The sequence below is a fragment of the Hylobates moloch genome, unplaced genomic scaffold (genome assembly GCF_009828535.3).
Source record: "Hylobates moloch isolate HMO894 unplaced genomic scaffold, HMol_V3 SCAFFOLD_24, whole genome shotgun sequence".
NCBI classification, from domain to species: Eukaryota; Metazoa; Chordata; class Mammalia; order Primates; family Hylobatidae; genus Hylobates; species Hylobates moloch.
In genome coordinates, this window is record NW_026652299.1 from 33,143,477 (window position 1) to 33,160,813 (window position 17,337).

General features: G+C 57.2%; 1 protein-coding gene across 1 annotated transcript; it reads left to right on the forward strand.

The window, feature by feature from the left end:
* Positions 1-359: 359 nt before the first annotated feature.
* SMPD4 (sphingomyelin phosphodiesterase 4) lies at positions 360-15,652 on the forward strand. The gene is given in 14 exon segments (XM_032145892.2): positions 360-544; positions 2,601-2,672; positions 5,786-5,872; positions 9,671-9,816; positions 10,392-10,458; positions 10,460-10,483; positions 10,936-11,036; positions 11,808-11,971; positions 12,566-12,771; positions 13,125-13,358; positions 13,610-13,689; positions 13,691-13,739; positions 13,887-14,015; positions 14,176-15,652. Coding segments are annotated over 13 exon segments (1,677 nt in total). The 5' UTR covers positions 360-544; positions 2,601-2,612; the 3' UTR covers positions 14,506-15,652.
* Positions 15,653-17,337: the final 1,685 nt, after the last annotated feature.

Here is a 17,337-nt window from a genome sequence, read left to right on the forward strand (position 1 = left end):
CCTTGCTGGGTAGAAAGTGCGTGAGCCCTACCTTGGGGCGCCAAAGGCCGCCACAACGCAGGCGCATTCAGCTACAGACCACCCCCTCCTCCACACCCCTGCCTCTCCACTTCCCCTCTCCGCCCGGCCGGCCTTCGCTTTGCGCACGCGCCTTTTGAGGTAACGGCCCAAAGAGGTAGAAGCGCTTTTCCCGCCCGGCCGCGGGGCGTGGCTCTGCGCGTAGCTTGATGACAAAGTTTCGGCGCCGTGGCGGAATGGCGGCTTCCACCTCTGAGGCGGGCGACGCTATGGGTCCCACAGGTGAGTGGCGCGGGACGGGCGCGTGAGACTGTCCGGCGCCCTGGGGGCTTCCCCGAGCTCCTGCGGAGGCCATCTCCGTTCCTCCGCGAGCCCCAGGACTCGGGCCGGCCCGTCGGCTCTGCCGGCTTTGCCCAGGCCGGGCAGGCTGGGGAGTGGAGGGCCCCGCTTGAGTCTTCCTGCCACCCCTCTGGGCCATGCCTTTGTGCCACCTTCCCGCGCGGCTCGTACACTCTGTCCCGGTCCGGTAGGTGTTCGTTGAAGGTTAACCTTCATTGAAGGAATTGAGGGAAGGAGAGCTTTGTGTTGAAGTTGAGCCTTGGGCTCAACAGGCGGTGTGGAAGGAAGAGCCGGGTGTGGGTCCCAGCTCGACCCTTCTCCTGTTTGCTCACTTCTCCGAGCCTTGGTTTCGGAGGCTCCCGAAGCCCAATTCGCAGGAGAGTTGGGAACAAGTGAGCGCGTGCTGCTGAGGGAGGTCTTGGCATGACAGAATTTGCTTGGAATGATTGGCGTTGCCCAAGGGCTGTCGCTGTCAGAAAAACAAAACAAAACAAAACAAAAAAACGGGGTCCGAAGCAGCTCCTGGAGAAAATAGGTGTTGGAGAGTCGCGATGAAGTGGACTTTAGGTGCATGGCACGCAGAGACCTGTGACGGGGGAGGGTGGCCATGGCAGGGTCAGAGAACCGGGGTGTGGGAGACACCTCTTGGGAATTCTCGGGTTTGAATTTCCTCTTTTGGAAATTTCCTAGAAATTCCTCTGGGCCTCATTCTTTCAGTCGCTGCCCATGAAAGCTTCTTCTGAGCAGAGATGCTCTCCACTTCATGATCTCTAGAGCTCCGCGCTTATCCAGCAGCGCACAGTTTAATGCTGCTTTGATCATTTTGCAGTAGTGCAGCGTTTTCTTGACCAGGTGCCTTAGGACTGAGGCGTTTTTCTTTAACACTGCAATTGATAGCTAGGTTAACAATTGAGGCCAGGCGCGGTGGCTCACGCCTGTAATCCTAGCACTTTGGGAGGCCAAGGTGGGTGGATCACGAGGTCAGGAGTTCAAGACCAGCCTGGCCAAGATGATGAAACCTCGTCTGTAGTAAAAAATACAAAAATTAGCCGGGTGTGGTAGCGGGCGCCTGTAATCCCAGCCACTTGGGAGGCTGAGGCAGAGAATTGCTTGCACCCAGGAGGCGGAGGTTGTGAAACTGAAACTGAACCAGCCCAGGCGCAGGGGCCTCACACCTCTAATCTTAGCGCTTTGGGAGCCCAAGTAGGGAAGGATTGCTCAAGGCCGGGAGTTCAAGACCAGCCTGGCCAGCATGGTGAGACCCCATTTGGGCTCTTTTAATAAAAAACAAAGAAATCAAACCATTAAACAATTCCCCACCCAGCACCTGGCAACCACTATTCTGCTTTCTGTTTCTATGGATTTGACTCCTAGATCTCATACCCAGAGTATTTGTAGCACATAGTACTTATTTGTGTGTGACTAGCATGCTTCACTTAGCACAATGGACTAAAGATTACAGCATGTGTCAGAATTTCCTTGCTTTTTAAGGCTGGATAGTGTTCCATTGTGTGGATGTACCACATTGTGTTTATTCATTCATCTCTCAGTAGACACTTTTTTTTTTTTTTTTTTTTTTTTTAGTCAGAGTCTAACTTTGTTGCCAGGCTGGAGTGCAGTGGTGCAGTCTTGGCTCACTGCAGCCTCAAACTTCTGGGCACAAGCAATCCTCCCACCTCGGACACCCAAGTAGCTGGGATTATAGGTGTGATGCCCCACCACACCCATCTGATTTTTGTATTTTTTGTAGAGACTGATCTTCACTATGTTGGCCAGGCTGGTCTGGAACTCCTGGCCTCAGGTAATCCAGCCACCTTGGCCTCCCAAAGTGCTGGGATGACAGGGTTGAGCCACCATGCCTGTTGGTTGCCTTTTCACTCTATCAATAGTATTTTTTCCTGCTCAAGAGTGTTGATTTTGATGAAGTCTAGTTGTCTATTTTTTTTCCTGTTGTTGCCTGTGCTTTGGGCGTCATATCTAATTAATCATTGCCAAATCTAGTGTTATGAAGTTTTCGCCCATGTTTTCTTCTGAGAGTGTATGGTTTTAGTGCTTATCCTCAGATCACATACCCATTTTGAGTTATTTTTTGGCGATGGTGTGAAGGAAGGGCCCAGCTTCACTGTTCTGCACATGGGTATTCTGTGTTCCCAGCTCTGCTTGTTGGAGACACTGTCCTTTCCCCACTGGATGGTCTGGCATCATTGTCGAGAATGGTTTGACTAGCTAATGCTTTTTTGCAGGTTTTCGTTGAAATGTGGCTTCATCACTATTCCTTGGAGATGTATCAAAAAATGCAGTCCCCTCATGCCAAGGTATGTTTCCACAGTTTTTCTTCCCACCTCCTGCTTCTGACCCTGCTCAGCCTGCTGCTTTTTATCCTGCCTCTGAGTGAGTTTTCACAGGCTGGATGGTGGGAAGCAGAAACCCACCACCCACCTGTCACTCAGAAGCCGAATAAGAAGTGGGCATCGTTCTCTAGTTTCCGGTGGCGGGCAGGGGGCGTTGCACCCTGACGTGTAGACACTTGAGGCCTGGAAGTCTGGCCTCTCCGCGGCCCTCCCTGTGCAGCTTCCTGAACCCCCTCCCTGGCAGCGGGAACAGATGAGGTTGTGGTGCTCTTGCTCTGGGGGCGGGGGAGCTGCAATGTCTCTGGGAGCCACTTTCTCGTCTGTCTCCTCGACCATCAGCAGTGCCTTTGTGCTTTCCCATGAAGGGGTGGCCTGGAGCCTCCTTTGCCTCCTCCCCCTACTCTCCCACCTCCTCCAGAGCATGAGCAAGCAGCCCTTCTCGTGGCGAGTGTCACATGGTGCCCCCCTGCATGCAGCCTGGCTTCCCTCCTCTCCCTCTGCCTCGCTTGTCCCCGCTCTCTCTCTCTGGGCAGCACCCTGCTTTCAGATGCATGGAGGTGGCGGAGGCCCTGGGTCGTTCCTGCTGTTGCTATTCCTGGAGCCACCACCACCCCTGGACTGGTCAGAGTGAGAAAGCAGCTAGGTGAACCTTAGATCTCCAGTCAGTCATCCTCCATGGAGCAGCTTGACTCATGCCCATCCAGGCCCTTGCCTGAAGTGGCATCAGCCACGTAGTCTGGTGCCCATGGCGTCTGTGCATCAGTATGCTTGGGAAACTTTGGCTTTGTCACTGACAGAATTATTGAGGGCTTCCTCCAGAATGTGGGTGATGGAGTTAAACTTCAGAAGAGCATCCTGTCACTTTTCCTCTGGTTCTGGCGATGAGCTATGGGTCTGCTTCTGCCACAGTCTCTGCAGCCAGTTCCATGGCCCCATGCTTTGCCATGTGGAGGCTCTCTCAGAGCATAGGGTCCCTCAAATCCTCACCCTCAGAATCACATGGGTGGAGAATGGGGAAAAGCTGAGGACCCCATTTTGGGCGTCCTGAGTCACAAAGAGCCTGCAGTGCCCTTCCTGCTTCCAGAGCAGACTTGCTGCATGTCCCTGGCTGGTGCCTGGGGCCCTGGTTATTCCCTGGGCCTGCTCCTCCCGCGGGGCTCTGGGACACTCACTCAGCACTCGTGCATGTGGTGTGGTGTGGCCTGGAAGGGGCAGGGGCCACTGCACTGCATTGTGTTCCTGTTGCTCCTTCTGCCTTCTGAGGGAGTGGAAGCACACCTACTTTCAAGAGTCAGCCAGAAAGGCTCTTTGAGCTGTCACCTGTGAGGATTCTGTGTCCTCACGGGCCAGAGGAAGGGCAGGGGGCTGTCCCTGTGGAGGGCAGGAGGTGCAGTTCCCTTCTTCCCCCCATTTGCTTCCTCTTGGCCAGACCTTGGGGTGGGTGGGCCCTGCTCAGAATACCTTGCAGTGGCCGGACCAAGTACCCAGAGATGCTCCACTCTTCGCCTCTTGCAGTTCAGTCAAAACACAAAACACAAGAAAACTTGGTGGGTGGGAGCCAGAGAAAGGCAGCTGTGGAGGTCTGTGTCTCCCAAGGCTTCTTGCTGCTTGTCCAGGCCTATGTTACCCGTATTGCCATGCAGAAATCCCTGCCTGTCTCCACTACCCTTATTTTAGATGCAGGAAGTGAGGCTCCTGGGGTCATCCTCCTCACCCTGCCTGAGTCCAGGATGCGTGCTTGCTCCCCAGTGGCCCTGTGGGCAGTAAGGATGGTTGTGGCGCTGTAGGCCACTGTGTTCCTGCAAGCAAGGGCAGAGCCACACTGGGGAACTATGTGTCTGATTCCTCCCTGAGCCCCAGGTCTGGCACAGAGGAAAGCTGTGGAGGGCAGCACCTCCCAGCCCTGCTCTTTCACTCCCTGCTCTGCGTGTCATGGCGACTGGTGTGTGTTCTGATTTCTCCTGTGTGGAGCCCAGTGGGTGTGCTGCTTGGGCAGGAGGCATGCTGCTGGCGAGGCAGGATGTGTGCCAGGCCGGCTCTGGCTGCACTGGGCTGAAGGGGTGCTTCGGCAGGCCGTGGTGCTGCAGGGCAGTAGGTTGGAGGGTCCTGGCTAGGAGCCAGCTCAGCCTCAGGTTCCTGCTGCCTCTGGGTGTGTGTGGCTGTGGCCAGATCCTCGGGGGCTCCCGCCCTTGGGAACCCACTGTATCTGGAGGGTGGGAGTTTCTGGTGCGGTAGGAGAGGCTGCCTCCAGGAGTCAGAGGTGATGTGCACACCACCTTAGCTGACGTCCGGACTGTGAGGGTGGAGGGCAGGGCCTGGTGGCCTGAGCCTGTGCTCCTCGTCTCTGTGGTACCCTTGGGGACCCGTCCTCGCCCTCAGTTCTCTGAGAGCCAGTTATGGAGGGGACATTGATTGAGTTTTAGACACATAGGAATTGATCATGTCTTATACCAATTTGGTAAATTTCTTAAGGCAACCCAGGGAAATCCAGTCAATTCCATATGTGTCTTTTCTGGGCAGAGTCCTCCTCCTGGAACATGCTCTGCTGGTTTCTTTTCTGAGCCTCAGGATCTTGAAGTCTTGGTGGCTGGCAGCATGTCCCAGCGAGGGCCCTGGGCTCTTGGAGGGCTCTGGTGTGCATGTGCCACAGATAGTGTGACAGAGTCACTGGGGAGAGTGGGTCCCATCTTGAAGGGCAGTGAGTTGGGCCCTTCCAAGGAGCTAGAGAGGCCTTTAGGCCCCAGCAATACTGAGGGGCCACCCAGGTGACCTGGAGGGTCCCTCTGCCCGGGCCTCCCAAGCGAGGAGAGTGTGGCCACAGCCCTGGCCTGGCTGCGGAGGGGGGTGCTGCGCTGGCCTGAGGCTGCTGGGACTGCAATTGTTTGGATTGTCACTGACTGTGCTTTTGTTTTTGTTTTTTTCTCCTCACTCCTCGGCTTGTTCTCATTGCTTTCTTTCTCTCTCCGCTTCCCCCTCCCGTGTCTGGTCCTATCTCTCCCCTTCCCCACCCCATCCTCTTGTCCTCTGCTCTTCTGCCTCTTCTGGCATCTCTCTGTTCCTTATGTCAGCTATCTCAGCTAGAGGTTCTGCACTACTGACTCAGTGTCTCCAGCGCCCTCTACAGCCCCGCCCAACCCAGCCTCCAGGTCCTCCACGCCTACCAAGTACTGGCTCATTCGTTCCCTTCCCCCTGCCCAGAGTGCATGTCCATGCCTGGCAAAGCAAGGGGCCGCCGGGGCCGGCCGCTGGTGACTCAGAGGCTAGTTCCAAGCAGAGCGAAGCCCCTGTGTCCGGGGGAGGAGGGGTCAGCCTCCAGCCTGGCTTGGCCCCTGGCTTTGTAGACTAGCTTGGTTGGGGGTGGGGGTGGTGGCTGTGTGGCAGAATGAGGCATGTGGGCACGTGGCCCTGGCTGTCCAGGCTCCTCCTGGCAAGTGGAGGTTTCACAAGCTCTCCAGTGTTGGAGGCCCCGTGCTTGGCCCTGGTTTGAAGAGCTGGAGTCCTCAGGCCTCAGCAGTGGCTGGGTTCACTGAATCTGCAGCGTCTGGCGCTCAGGAAGGAGCTGAAGACGCAGAGGCTGGGACTTATGGGTGGTGTGGGTTCTGCCTTGTTCAGAACTGTCACCCAGCCTGGAGGTGCTGTGACCCAGAGCCTGCGTGTGAGGCAGCGGGGTGGGAAGGACCTGGGGCTTGACCATATAGCCCACAGAAGCTGTCAGTCCTTGACAGCCCAGCCAGGACCTGGCCTTTACCTGGGGAACCCTGGCCACTCATACACACCTCTAGAGGCAGATTAGAGTGGGTAGTAACCTCATAAAGGTTGTGGCTGCCTAGGCAGAAATGACAAGTGTGTGGATGGATTTGAGGTCAGTGAAGCAGAGTTCAGACCTGTGGGGGACTTCAGGGATGACAGAGGAATCTGTGAGAGCCGGGGGAGATGGGTTGTACTCACAGCCAGTGATCTGTCCCGTTCACCTGGGAAGGAGCACACGTGATTGAACAGGAATTTGAGCATAAGATGAGAAATGTGTTGGCCTCTGAGCGCTGGTGGGCTGGGATGGCGGCCACAACACACGGGGGCACCTCAATCCGCAGGAGCCACTGCAGAGGAGAGGAGGGACCTGAGGGCTTGCACCAGGGAGGGAGGACAGTGTCCAGAAAGCATCTGACAAACCCCATAGTGGGAGGGGTGACCAGCGAGACCCAGGTGGGGTGAGCTGAGGTGCTGTGAGTCTCAGCCCAGTGGGAAATGTGTGGCTTTGGGGACACATCCTTAAGAAGCAAGCAGGTGTGACTGTGGCCAGGGACTCCATGTGGGAACATGGCCCAGGAGGGGTGCAGAGCTGAGGGAGAAGTTTGGCTCAGCAAACCTGTGGGAAAATAGCCTGAGAGGGTTCCATGTGACTGCTGGGGGCAGGGGCGGACAGTGGGCCCTCCAGACCCTTGGGAAGGACCAGCTGAGGTGGGGCAAGTGCACCAGCAGGGGAAGGCAGTTTTCCAGTTCCCATGTGGAGGTCGTCCCCTCCCCTGAGCTGCAGGGTGGATGTTACGGCTCAGGATCCCAGGCCAGGATTGGAGGGACGGCCTGGGCTGAGACTGGAGGAGGAGAAAGACCCTGGTCTAACTTCCCACCCCACTGGTGCCCTTCTAGTTGGGCAGTATAGGTACAGGTATTACGTCTCATACTTTTCTCCTTCTGTCTTTTTTTGAGATGGAGTCTCACTCCGTTGCCCAAGCTGGAATGCAGTGACATGGTCTCGGCTCACTGCAATCTCCACCTCCCATACTCAAGTGATTCTCCTGCCTCAGCCTCTTGAGTAGCTGGGATTACAGGCATGTGCCACCCACCTGGCTAATTTTTGTATTTTTAGTAGAGACGTAGTTTCACCATGTTGGCCAGGCTGGTCTCAAACTCCTGACCTCAAGTGATCGGCCTGCCTTGGCCTCCCAAAGTGTTGGGATTACAGGCGTGAGCCACTGCACCCGGCCCTTTCTTCCAAAACAATGCAAATTCATTGCCCAAAGACTTAACGATACAGATAGTGGAAAATAGCCAGCCACGATGGCTCACGCTTGTAATCCCAGTACTTTGGGAGGTTGAGGCAGGCGGATTGCTTGAGCTCAGGAGTTTGAGACCAGCCTGGGCAACATGGCGAGACCCCTGTCTCTACAAAGAAATACAAAAATTAGCCTGGTGTGGTGGTGTGTGTGCCTGTGTTCCCAGCTACCCGGGAGGCTGAGGTGGGAGGATCCCTTAAGCCCTGGAGGCAGAGGCTACAGTGAGCCGAGACCACGACACTATACTCCAGCGTGGGTGACAGAGTGAGACCCTGTCTCAGAAAAAAGAAGAAAATGCCTCCCACCCCATAGCTCCATCTTCAGACTCAGCCCCTGATCTCTGGGGTGTGTCACCCGGACCTGTGGGGACAGTTTCCTGACGGGGAGACTTGAGTGGGTAGCGATATGGGCAGTGGCCCGTGCAGGGTCTACAGCACCCCAGGATATACCCGGAGGCCGGGCCCTGCACCAGCCTCAGCAACACAGATGTGTTAAGGCCCAAAGGGCTAGGGGACAAGCGTGGAGAGGCGAGCATATCCACTCAGACTCAGGATTCTGCCCTCAGCGCCCCCACTTCCCTGCCCTCGTCTACTCTCGATGCTCCCACCTGCCCTCCCAATGGCTAAGCAACCAGAGGAAGCCCATGGCCACCAAAAAGTCTTTCCTCTCCGGCTAGATCTCCAGGATCCTGCTTGTATGTTACAAATCAAAAGTTTGGCCTAGGCTGGGCGCAGTAGTTCACGCCTGTATTCCCAGCACTTTGGGAGACCTGAGGTCTGGCCAACATGGTGAAACCCCATCTCTATGAAAAATAAAAATTAGCTGGGCATGGTGGCACACACTTGTCGTCCCAGCTACTCAGGAGGCTGAGTCAGGAGAATCGCTTGAACCTGGATGCGGAGGTTGCAGTGAGCTGAGATTGCGCCACTGTGCTCCAGCCTGGGCGACAGAGGGAGACCTTGTCTCCAGAAAAAAAAAAAAAAAAGTTTGGCCTAATATGCTTGACTGCTTTTGTCTTGGGGTTTTCCTGACCACAGGTCCCTGGGCAACAGAGGAAGTGACGCCTGGGGCTGCTACTGGGCCGAGTTCTCACCTGGCTGTGTCCAGGATGAGGAGCAGGTGGAAGGAATTGGGGAGAAAAGTGAAGCCATGGAGTTCTTATTTTTGAACAAGGTCTTATTCTCACCCAGGCTGGAGTGCAGTAGCACGATCCTAGCTCACTGCAGCCTCAAACTCCTGGGCTCAAGTGATCCTCCCACTCTAGCCTCCTGAGTCATTAAGGCTATAGGTGTGCACCACCCCACCCAGCTAACTTTTAAAAATTTTTTGTAGAGACAGGGTGTCCCTATGTTGTCTAGGCTAATCTTGAACTTCTTCTTAGCGATCTTTCCTCCTCGGCCTCCCAAAGTGCTGGAATTACAGGTCTGAGGCACCACACCTGGGTTCCATGTGCTTTCTGCACACATTTGGGAGGCAGGTGGGAGACCCTGGATCCAGAGCTTGTGGGTGCTGCTGGCTTTCTCCTGCCCTGGGGATCAAGACAGGCACCAGTGCCCAAGGGCACAGCCTGTGCCACTGCTGCGGGTTTGCAGGGGTGCAGAAGCAGGGCTGGGAGGCCCTCTGCAGATGTGTCTGTCTTAGTGAGGCCTCCCCAGGGTGGGCTGTGTGGGCGCTGGGCCAAGCACTTCCCTACCACAAGCTGGTCACAGTTCAGACCAAGCAGTGCAAGGCATGTCCACTGGGTGCCAGGCACAGTGGTGCCCCAGGGGGTGGCCCCACTCCCAGCCTAGCTCGTGCCTCCCGTGGGGAAGCAGAGCAACTGGCTTGGGGCGGGATGTCAGACCTGGAGGCCGAGTGCTATGGGTGCCGAGTTCCTTCCCAGGCCCTCACCCCTCCTTCTCCACCTAGGAGTCGTTCACGCCTACTGAGGAGCATGTGTTGGTGGTGCGCCTGCTGCTGAAGCACCTGCACGCCTTTGCCAACAGCCTGAAGCCAGAGCAGGCCTCACCCTCCGCCCACTCCCACGCCACCAGCCCCCTGGAGGAGTTCAAACGGTGGGTGGCCCTTGCGGCTTCCCACCGCTGCTGTCTCCCCCACTTTCCCCTCCTAAGGTGTCGCCCACAGCGACCTCTCCCCAGGGCATGGAGGGCAGGGAGAGAGGAGTCCCTTTCTGCTCACAGAGCACGTGAGGCCTCTCCAGGCCTAGGAAGGTACCCTCTCACCCTGCCCAGTTGTCTCCGAGAGCCTCTCTCCAGACTGGCCAGAGAGGCCCTATTGTGCTGCCATCTCTTGCATCTCATATTCTTCAACCCTGTCAAGAGAAGAGCTGGGGCGGCCCTGACTGCCATGCCCACCAGGGCCAGCAGAGTGGGCTGTTTGTATGGGACTGAGGTGAGATGTGCGCAGGAGCTGCACTGACTCGGCCGCCTGCGTGCTGTGTGTCCTTGGGATGTTCCCTAACCTCTCTGGACCTTGGTTTCTTCCTCTGAAGAATGGGGCTGAACCTCTCGGAGGTGCCCAGTGCTCTCTCCCGGCAGAGCCGACCCTCACTGATGGGAGCGCTGGGCTCATCTGTGAGCAGGGCCTCGTTACTGGGCAAGCAGCAGGTGACCTTCCCCATCCCTTGCAGGGCCGCTGTCCCGACGTTCGTCCAGCAGAAACTCTACCTCTTCTTGCAGCATTGCTTTGGCCACTGGCCCCCTGGATGCATCATTCAGAGCTGTGAGTGTTGGCCCCGTCACACGTGTGCCTGTGTCTTCTGTGTGCCTTGAGGTGGGAGGTCCTCTGGGGCAGATAAAGGAGGAGAGCAAGTGTTGTCACAGAGGCCTTGGCAAGGAGAGGGTCTTGGAGGGCCACATTGTTCTTTCTGTTTCAGTTTCCAAAGCCAACCCTCAGGAAAGCCCTGCCCTGTCCCACCTGTCTGGTGCAGGGCAGGTTCCTACCCTTAGCTGACCAGGGAGCACTGTGCCCCCTGGGCTGGGAAAAGCCCACCCTGGCTTCTGGAGGGCCAGCAAGAGAGCCAAACCTCACAGGGCTGTGCACGTCTCTCCTCCACCCTCTGGGGGAAGTAGGAAGAGTCAGTCCCACCCAGCTGCTGCCTAGTACCCGGACTTCAGGCCACCGGAGGATTTAGCCCCCAGCCACTGAGCCCTCAGCACACACCTCCCCCACAGGTCCTGGAGATGTGGCTGAGCTACCTGCAGCCGTGGCGGTACACACCTGACAAGCAGGCTCTGGGCAGCAACTCCCAGCCCCGGTGTGTGTCGGAGAAATGGTGAGCCTCAGCCCCTCTCACAGACATGCCACTGGCTCCCCCAGGTAGATATTGCTCCAGTGGGTGGAGGCCAAGCCAGTGGCCTGTGCTGGGGTCAGCCTGGCCCTGGCTCCCGTGGCCTCCTGAAGTCCTCTCCCAGCCCCTGCCGAGTGGAACACAGACCAGCCCTTCCTAGGCTCAACTTTGCCAGGCCCTAGAATTGGTTTCTCATGGAAGCTGTGGATGACCCATCCTGCCCTGTCCCCTCTCCCTTCTGTCCCAGACGAGTGTTCAGCCACCCCCAAACTATCCCTTGACCTTCATCAGCACAGAGCAGAGCAGCGGTGATCAAGCAGGGGATGAGGGAGGCCGTCTTCCCGTCATCCCCTGCTTGATCCTCACAGCAGACCCCCAGGCTTCCGTGGCACCTGGCATGGCCACTGACCCCTCCCCTCCTTGCCCAAGGCATTCCCCTTTGGACCCTCTGGGGGATCCTCCCTCAGCCCCCTCAGGCTCTGGGCTGGCCTCTGCCATGGTGGCCTCCGTCCACTTGGAAAGGGGCCTCAGCCTTGCTAAGGATGTGGCGTCCTCAGAGGGCCTGGGTCTTACCTGCCTCTGTCCTGCCCTCCTTGCCTGCCCATGGCCCCCTGAGCTGTCATCTGTGACAGCTTGTCACCTTGGCCAGGGAGAGTTTGAAAGCCCAAGGGTGAGCAAGGGCATTAGGGGCGTGGACCAGCACAGACCCCGCCTCCAGTTGGAAGGCTGGCCCCAACCTGCCACCTCGGTCCCCAGGGCGCCCTTTGTCCAGAAGAACCTGCTGATGTACACCAAGTTGTTTGTGGGCTTCCTGAGCCGCGCACTCCGCACAGACCTGGTCAGCCCCAAGCATGCGCTCATGGTGTTCCGAGTGGCCAAAGTCTTTGCCCAGCCCAACCTGGCTGAGATGATTCAGAAAGGTAAGTCAGGTAGATGTCCACCCAGCCAGACCAGGGCCAGGCCCTTAGCTGGCGGTGGCTGGTCTTTAAGAGGGACCCACCCGCCCAGAGTGGGTCCCGGCAAAGGATGCTGTGGAGACTCCTGGGACACATCTGTGCGGTGAAGTCTGAAATCGGCTGGATCCTGCCTGCCCTGCAGGCACCAGGCACTGGGTGGGGGATCGCAGGTGTGCCCACAGAGGGGGGCTGCACGGTCCAAGCTGCGGCCCTGTGACCCCGCCGTTTCTCCCTGGCAACTCGTGGTGGCCGCTTCAGGAGGTGAGCCTGGTCTCTGCCATGCATTCATCCTGGCTGGATTGCGCGTTGGTTTCTGTCGATCCTGCTGTTGTTTACCTCCTGCAGACACTGCTGGGGGCTCTGAGCCACCAGCTCCCCCATCCACCCTCCCCATGTCAGCCACCTGCTGTATGGGAGATGCTGCCAGGCAGGGCCTGAGGAGGACACCCCTGGGTCATGGCTCCCCAGACACCTTGGAGGCACCCCAGAATCCTAAGGGCAGCAGTCGGGTACTCTGCCCCCGGGAAGTGGATGCCAGGTTCGTCTCCTGCCTTCTAGGTGAGCAGCTGTTCCTGGAGCCAGAGCTGGTCATCCCCCACCACCAGCACCGACTCTTCACGGCCCCCACATTCACTGGGAGCTTCCTGTCACCCTGGCCACCAGCGGTCACTGATGCCTCCTTCAAGGTGAAGAGCCATGTCTACAGCCTGGAGGGCCAGGACTGCAAGTACACCCCGATGTTTGGGCCCGAGGCCCGCACCCTGGTGAGCGGGTCGGCGGTGCCTGTCCTCAGGGTCCCTGGAGCCATGGGGCTGAGCAGAACCCGGGAAGTGCTGTGATCCAGCAGGAAGGAGGGAGGCTGGGTGTAGATTTGACGCCATATCTCCTTCCCCCGTTTTAGTAAAGTCTAATTTTTTCCTGATAATGAAGGCAGTGTTTGTTGGGAAATTTCAAATGTAGAAGATCATCCTTTAGTCTTTAAAAGTCCTCTGGCAGAAGCCACTTCTCCTGACACTCAGCAGTCTGGCTGTGCATTGCTCTTGGGGCCCCTGGCTGGCCTGCCTGGGTGGCAGCACAGGCCTGTCCTACTGGTGACCTGCCCGCACCTCCCTTGCAGGTCCTGCGCCTTGCTCAGCTCATCACACAGGCCAAACACACAGCCAAGTCCATCTCAGACCAGTGTGCAGAGAGCCCGGCTGGCCACTCCTTCCTCTCATGGCTGGGCTTTAGCTCCATGCACACCAGCGGCTCCTACACAGCCAACGACCTGGACGAGATGGGGCAAGACAGCGTCCGGAAGACAGATGAATACCTGGAGAAGGCCCTGGAGTACCTGCGCCAGATATTCCGGGTACGAGCTATGGGGCCTGCCCCATGGCCATCAGGGTCCCCTTCCCTGAAGGATCCACTCCACCCAGCCTGTGGTCAGCCACGTACCAGTCCCAGGCCCCACACATATGGACCCAGTGTTGGGGGAGGCAGGCCCACACCCCAAGCGTCATATCTGGGTCCCCTTGTTGCCACTGTTGTAGGCTGGTGGGGTGAAGACTGGTCCCCTCCCTTCATCTTGATGCTGAGGGCAGTGGCACTTCTCTCTGGCAGCTCAGTGAAGCGCAGCTCAGGCAGTTCACACTTGCCTTGGGCACCACCCAGGATGAGAATGGAAAAAAGCAGCTTCCCGACCATCGTGGGTGAGGACGGACTCATGCTTACGCCCCTGGGGCGGTACCAGGTGAGAGGCCCGTCTCTCAGAGGCGCATGGGCTGGGCCCTGACCCGTCCCCAGCTCCTTCCTCCCTCGTGAGCAGAGGCCATCAGGCTCCTCTGAGTTGTGTGCGGGGCTGTGTTTTCTGACCCGTCCCCATGGCCTGGCTTTCTAGATCATCAATGGGCTGCGAAGGTTTGAAATTGAGTACCAGGGGGACCCGGAGCTGCAGCCCATCCGTAGCTATGAGATCGCCAGCTTGGTCCGCACGCTCTTCAGGCTGTCGTCTGCCATCAACCACAGAGTGAGTGGGCAGGAGGGCCGGCCTGGCCTCTTGGGAGAGAGGGTTCTAGATGCCCCTGCCTGAGGTGCAGTCCCGGGGTGGCCTGTGAGGGTGGGGTACTGCTCTCCTGAGGCCTGTGGTGCCACCACCCCACACCCCTGTTCCTCTGTCTGTGCTTCAGTTTGCTAGACAGATGGCGGCTCTGTGTTCCCGGGATGACTTCCTCGGCAGCTTATGTCGCTACCACCTCACAGAACCTGGGCTGGCCAGCAGGCACCTGCTGAGCCCTGTGGGGCAGAGGCAGGTGGCCGGCCACACCCGCGGCCCCAGGCTCAGCCTGCGCTTCCTGGGCAGTTACCGGACCCTGGTCTCGCTGCTGCTGGCCTTCTTCGTGGCCTCTCTGTTCCGCGTTGGTCCCCTCCCATGCACGCTGCTGCTCACCCTGGGCTACGTCCTCTACGCCTCTGCCATGACACTGCTGACCGAGCGGGGGAAGCTGCACCAGCCCTGAAGGTGTCAGCTGCCTTCAGAGCAGGCTGGAGGGATTTGCCACACAGCTCCACCCTTGGGCCTGAGAGGACCTGGGAAGCCCCTCCAGGAGGGAACACGGTCATCTTCGGGCTTCTGGAGTGGGGTTCCTGCAGCCGCAGAGGCATCTGGAAGAAACGCAACCAAGAAGGGAAGGCAGGTGGGGCCCAGCAAAGGAGTGGCTACCAGGGCTCAACAGCCACGCTCTGTGACAGCGCAGAGCTCAGCGCCGGCCTTTCCCTCCCTCCGCCAAGGACTCATGGCCAAGCCAACTCTCGGGGCCTTTTTTCCAGTGCCCATTTGGGTACTCTGCTGCACCAAGCTTGGGAGCCAGCCTGCCAACAGCCGCCTGGGCCTGGCCTCCCCACTGGCTGGCCTTGAGGTGGGCAGAGTGGGTTGTGGCGCCTCCTCTCCCTGTGTGGGACCAGGACGGTGGCTCAAGTCTCCACTCCAGGAAAGAATCAAAGTTTCTAGAGTTGTGAGAAAACTAGAGAGTGGCTCTCCTGATTCTTCACTGTGAGGGGCATTCTTCATGTTCTCCCAGCTGTTCCAAGACTGGGCCATAGAATTCCATGTTTCAGGAGCCTAAGACCCTCCCAGAGCCCAGGTGCTTCACTGCAGACCCCAAGCCATTGAGCACATCACCCAGAGCAGTGGCCAACATCGCGGACCCCTGTGCCTTGTCACAGATGGGTGCTGGTCCTCAGGCATTGGGGACACTGCTGGGTCGATGGGTTCGGATTCTGCCGGTTTCTGCTCTGCAGCCAAAGATGGTCAGAAGCATTGTCACTTCACTGACATCAAGTGCTCAAAGACACGGCAACCGTTCAATGGTACTTAAGTATTCAAAGTATACAACTACAGATTCTCTGACAGAAACCAGCACGGGGTCTTCACCTTCATTCACCCCACAGACGACATGTGAGGGAGAACAGCATCTCAGTGGGGATTTCCAAACCAAGCCTTTGTTTTCGGTGTGGGGCTTTGGGGGTTTGCTTTAATGTTTTTCAGATGTGAATGTTGGGCTTTGTATTTTGATGTAAACTGAGAATAATGGCATTTTAGGGCCTGTGACCAAAAATCAAGCTTGTAACGACCATGGATCTGAATAAACCTGTCCTTGCTTCTGAGTCTTCTGGCACCTGGGCTCAGTCTCTAGGAGGTTCACCTGTACAGAGTCCCTGAGCACACAGGGGCTGCAGAAACAACTGTTGGGCACCCCGTCGGCCCCTCCCCCCAGTGTCCGCAGGCCTGGGCCTCTGGCTTCCTATGCTTTCCTCTCTCAGAGGCACAGTAGACTTTGCTCTGTCTTTACAAAAGATTGAAAAAGTTAGGCGTGGTGGTTCCCATTGTGTGGTCCCAGCTACTTGGAATGCTGAGTTTGGAGGGTCATCAGGGTCCAGGAGGTCAAGGCTGTAGTGAGCCTTCATCATGCCACTATCCTCCAGCCTGGGTGACAGTGAGATCCTGTGCTCAAAGCTGACCACCGGGAACATGTGCCGCCAAGTCTGTCGCTTCTAGAAGCTCCGAGGATTGCGGGAGTTGCTGGGGGCTGAACTGTCTGGCCAGGAGGCACTTGTGAGGGACTTCTGGGGAAGGACTGGAGTTGGAGCAACTCAGAGGAAGCAGTTCTGTCTGGGGCACAAGGAGGGAGGCCAGGCTGGAGGCAGGAGCTCCTGCACATTCTCGTCTCCACCCCTGGACGCTTCCAGAGTGGTTTGCCCTAACTGCCACCGCCACCGCCTCAGCTCCTAGGATGCCCTTGACTTTTTGCCATTGGGCCACACTCCCCTGCTAACAGGCCAAATCCAGATGCTTTTCTGACCACGTGGCCCAGAGCCTCTGGCAGTGCAGCTTCAGGCTGTCCTGACACCACCCCTGCCCCCTGCACCTCTGCATCCTCCTCCTTGCCCCAAGACAGTCCTGTTCCCTGGATCCCATTTGTGGCCCACTCCCTTCCACGACCAACACATTCTACCGCTAGGATATACCAGCGCCCTCGTGATCCGAGGTAAGTCAGATTCTGATCATCTTGTGCAAGCAACTCACGAGCAGAGGCCCTGTGCAGTCAGGAGAAATCTATACCTTTCTCCTTGGACATCCAAGAGCAAGTTAGATCCCCTAAAGGCCAGCTCTCACCAATAACCCTGACATTTCCAATATAAATGAGAGAGAACTCTCTTTTCTTTTGAGACAAGTTCTTGCTATATTGCCCGGGCTGGAGTGTACTGCACCATCACGGCTCACTGCAGCCTCTAACTCCTGGGCTTAAGCAATCCTTCCACCTCAGCATCCCAAGTAGCCAGGACTACAGGCATGCGCCACTGCACCCTGCTAATTTTTAAATTTTTTTGTAGAGACGGGGTCTCACTGTGTTGCCAGGCTGGTCTTGAACTCCTGGGCTCAAGTGATCCGACCACCTCCGCATCCTGAAGTGCTAGGGTTACAGGTGTGAACCACCACGCTGGAGAGAGGACTCTTATGTAGCCTTCACTGTAAAAATTAAGCTAGCTTCCCTTGACTCCCAAAACCAGAATTCCGAGCATAATTTTCTCAAGTCACAAGGTGCCAAAACATATCAAATTATTTCTCGGTCAAGAATTCCTGCTTTGGCCAGGCGCAGTGGCTCAGGCCTGTAATCCCAGCATTTTAGGAGGCTGAGGCGGGAAGATGATGACGTCAGGAGTTTGAGACCAGCCTGGCCAACATGCTGAAATCCCATCTCTACTAAAAATACAAAAATTAGCTAGCGTGGTGGCATGCACCTGTAATTCCAGCTACTTGGGAGGCTAAGGTGGGAGGATCACTTGAATCC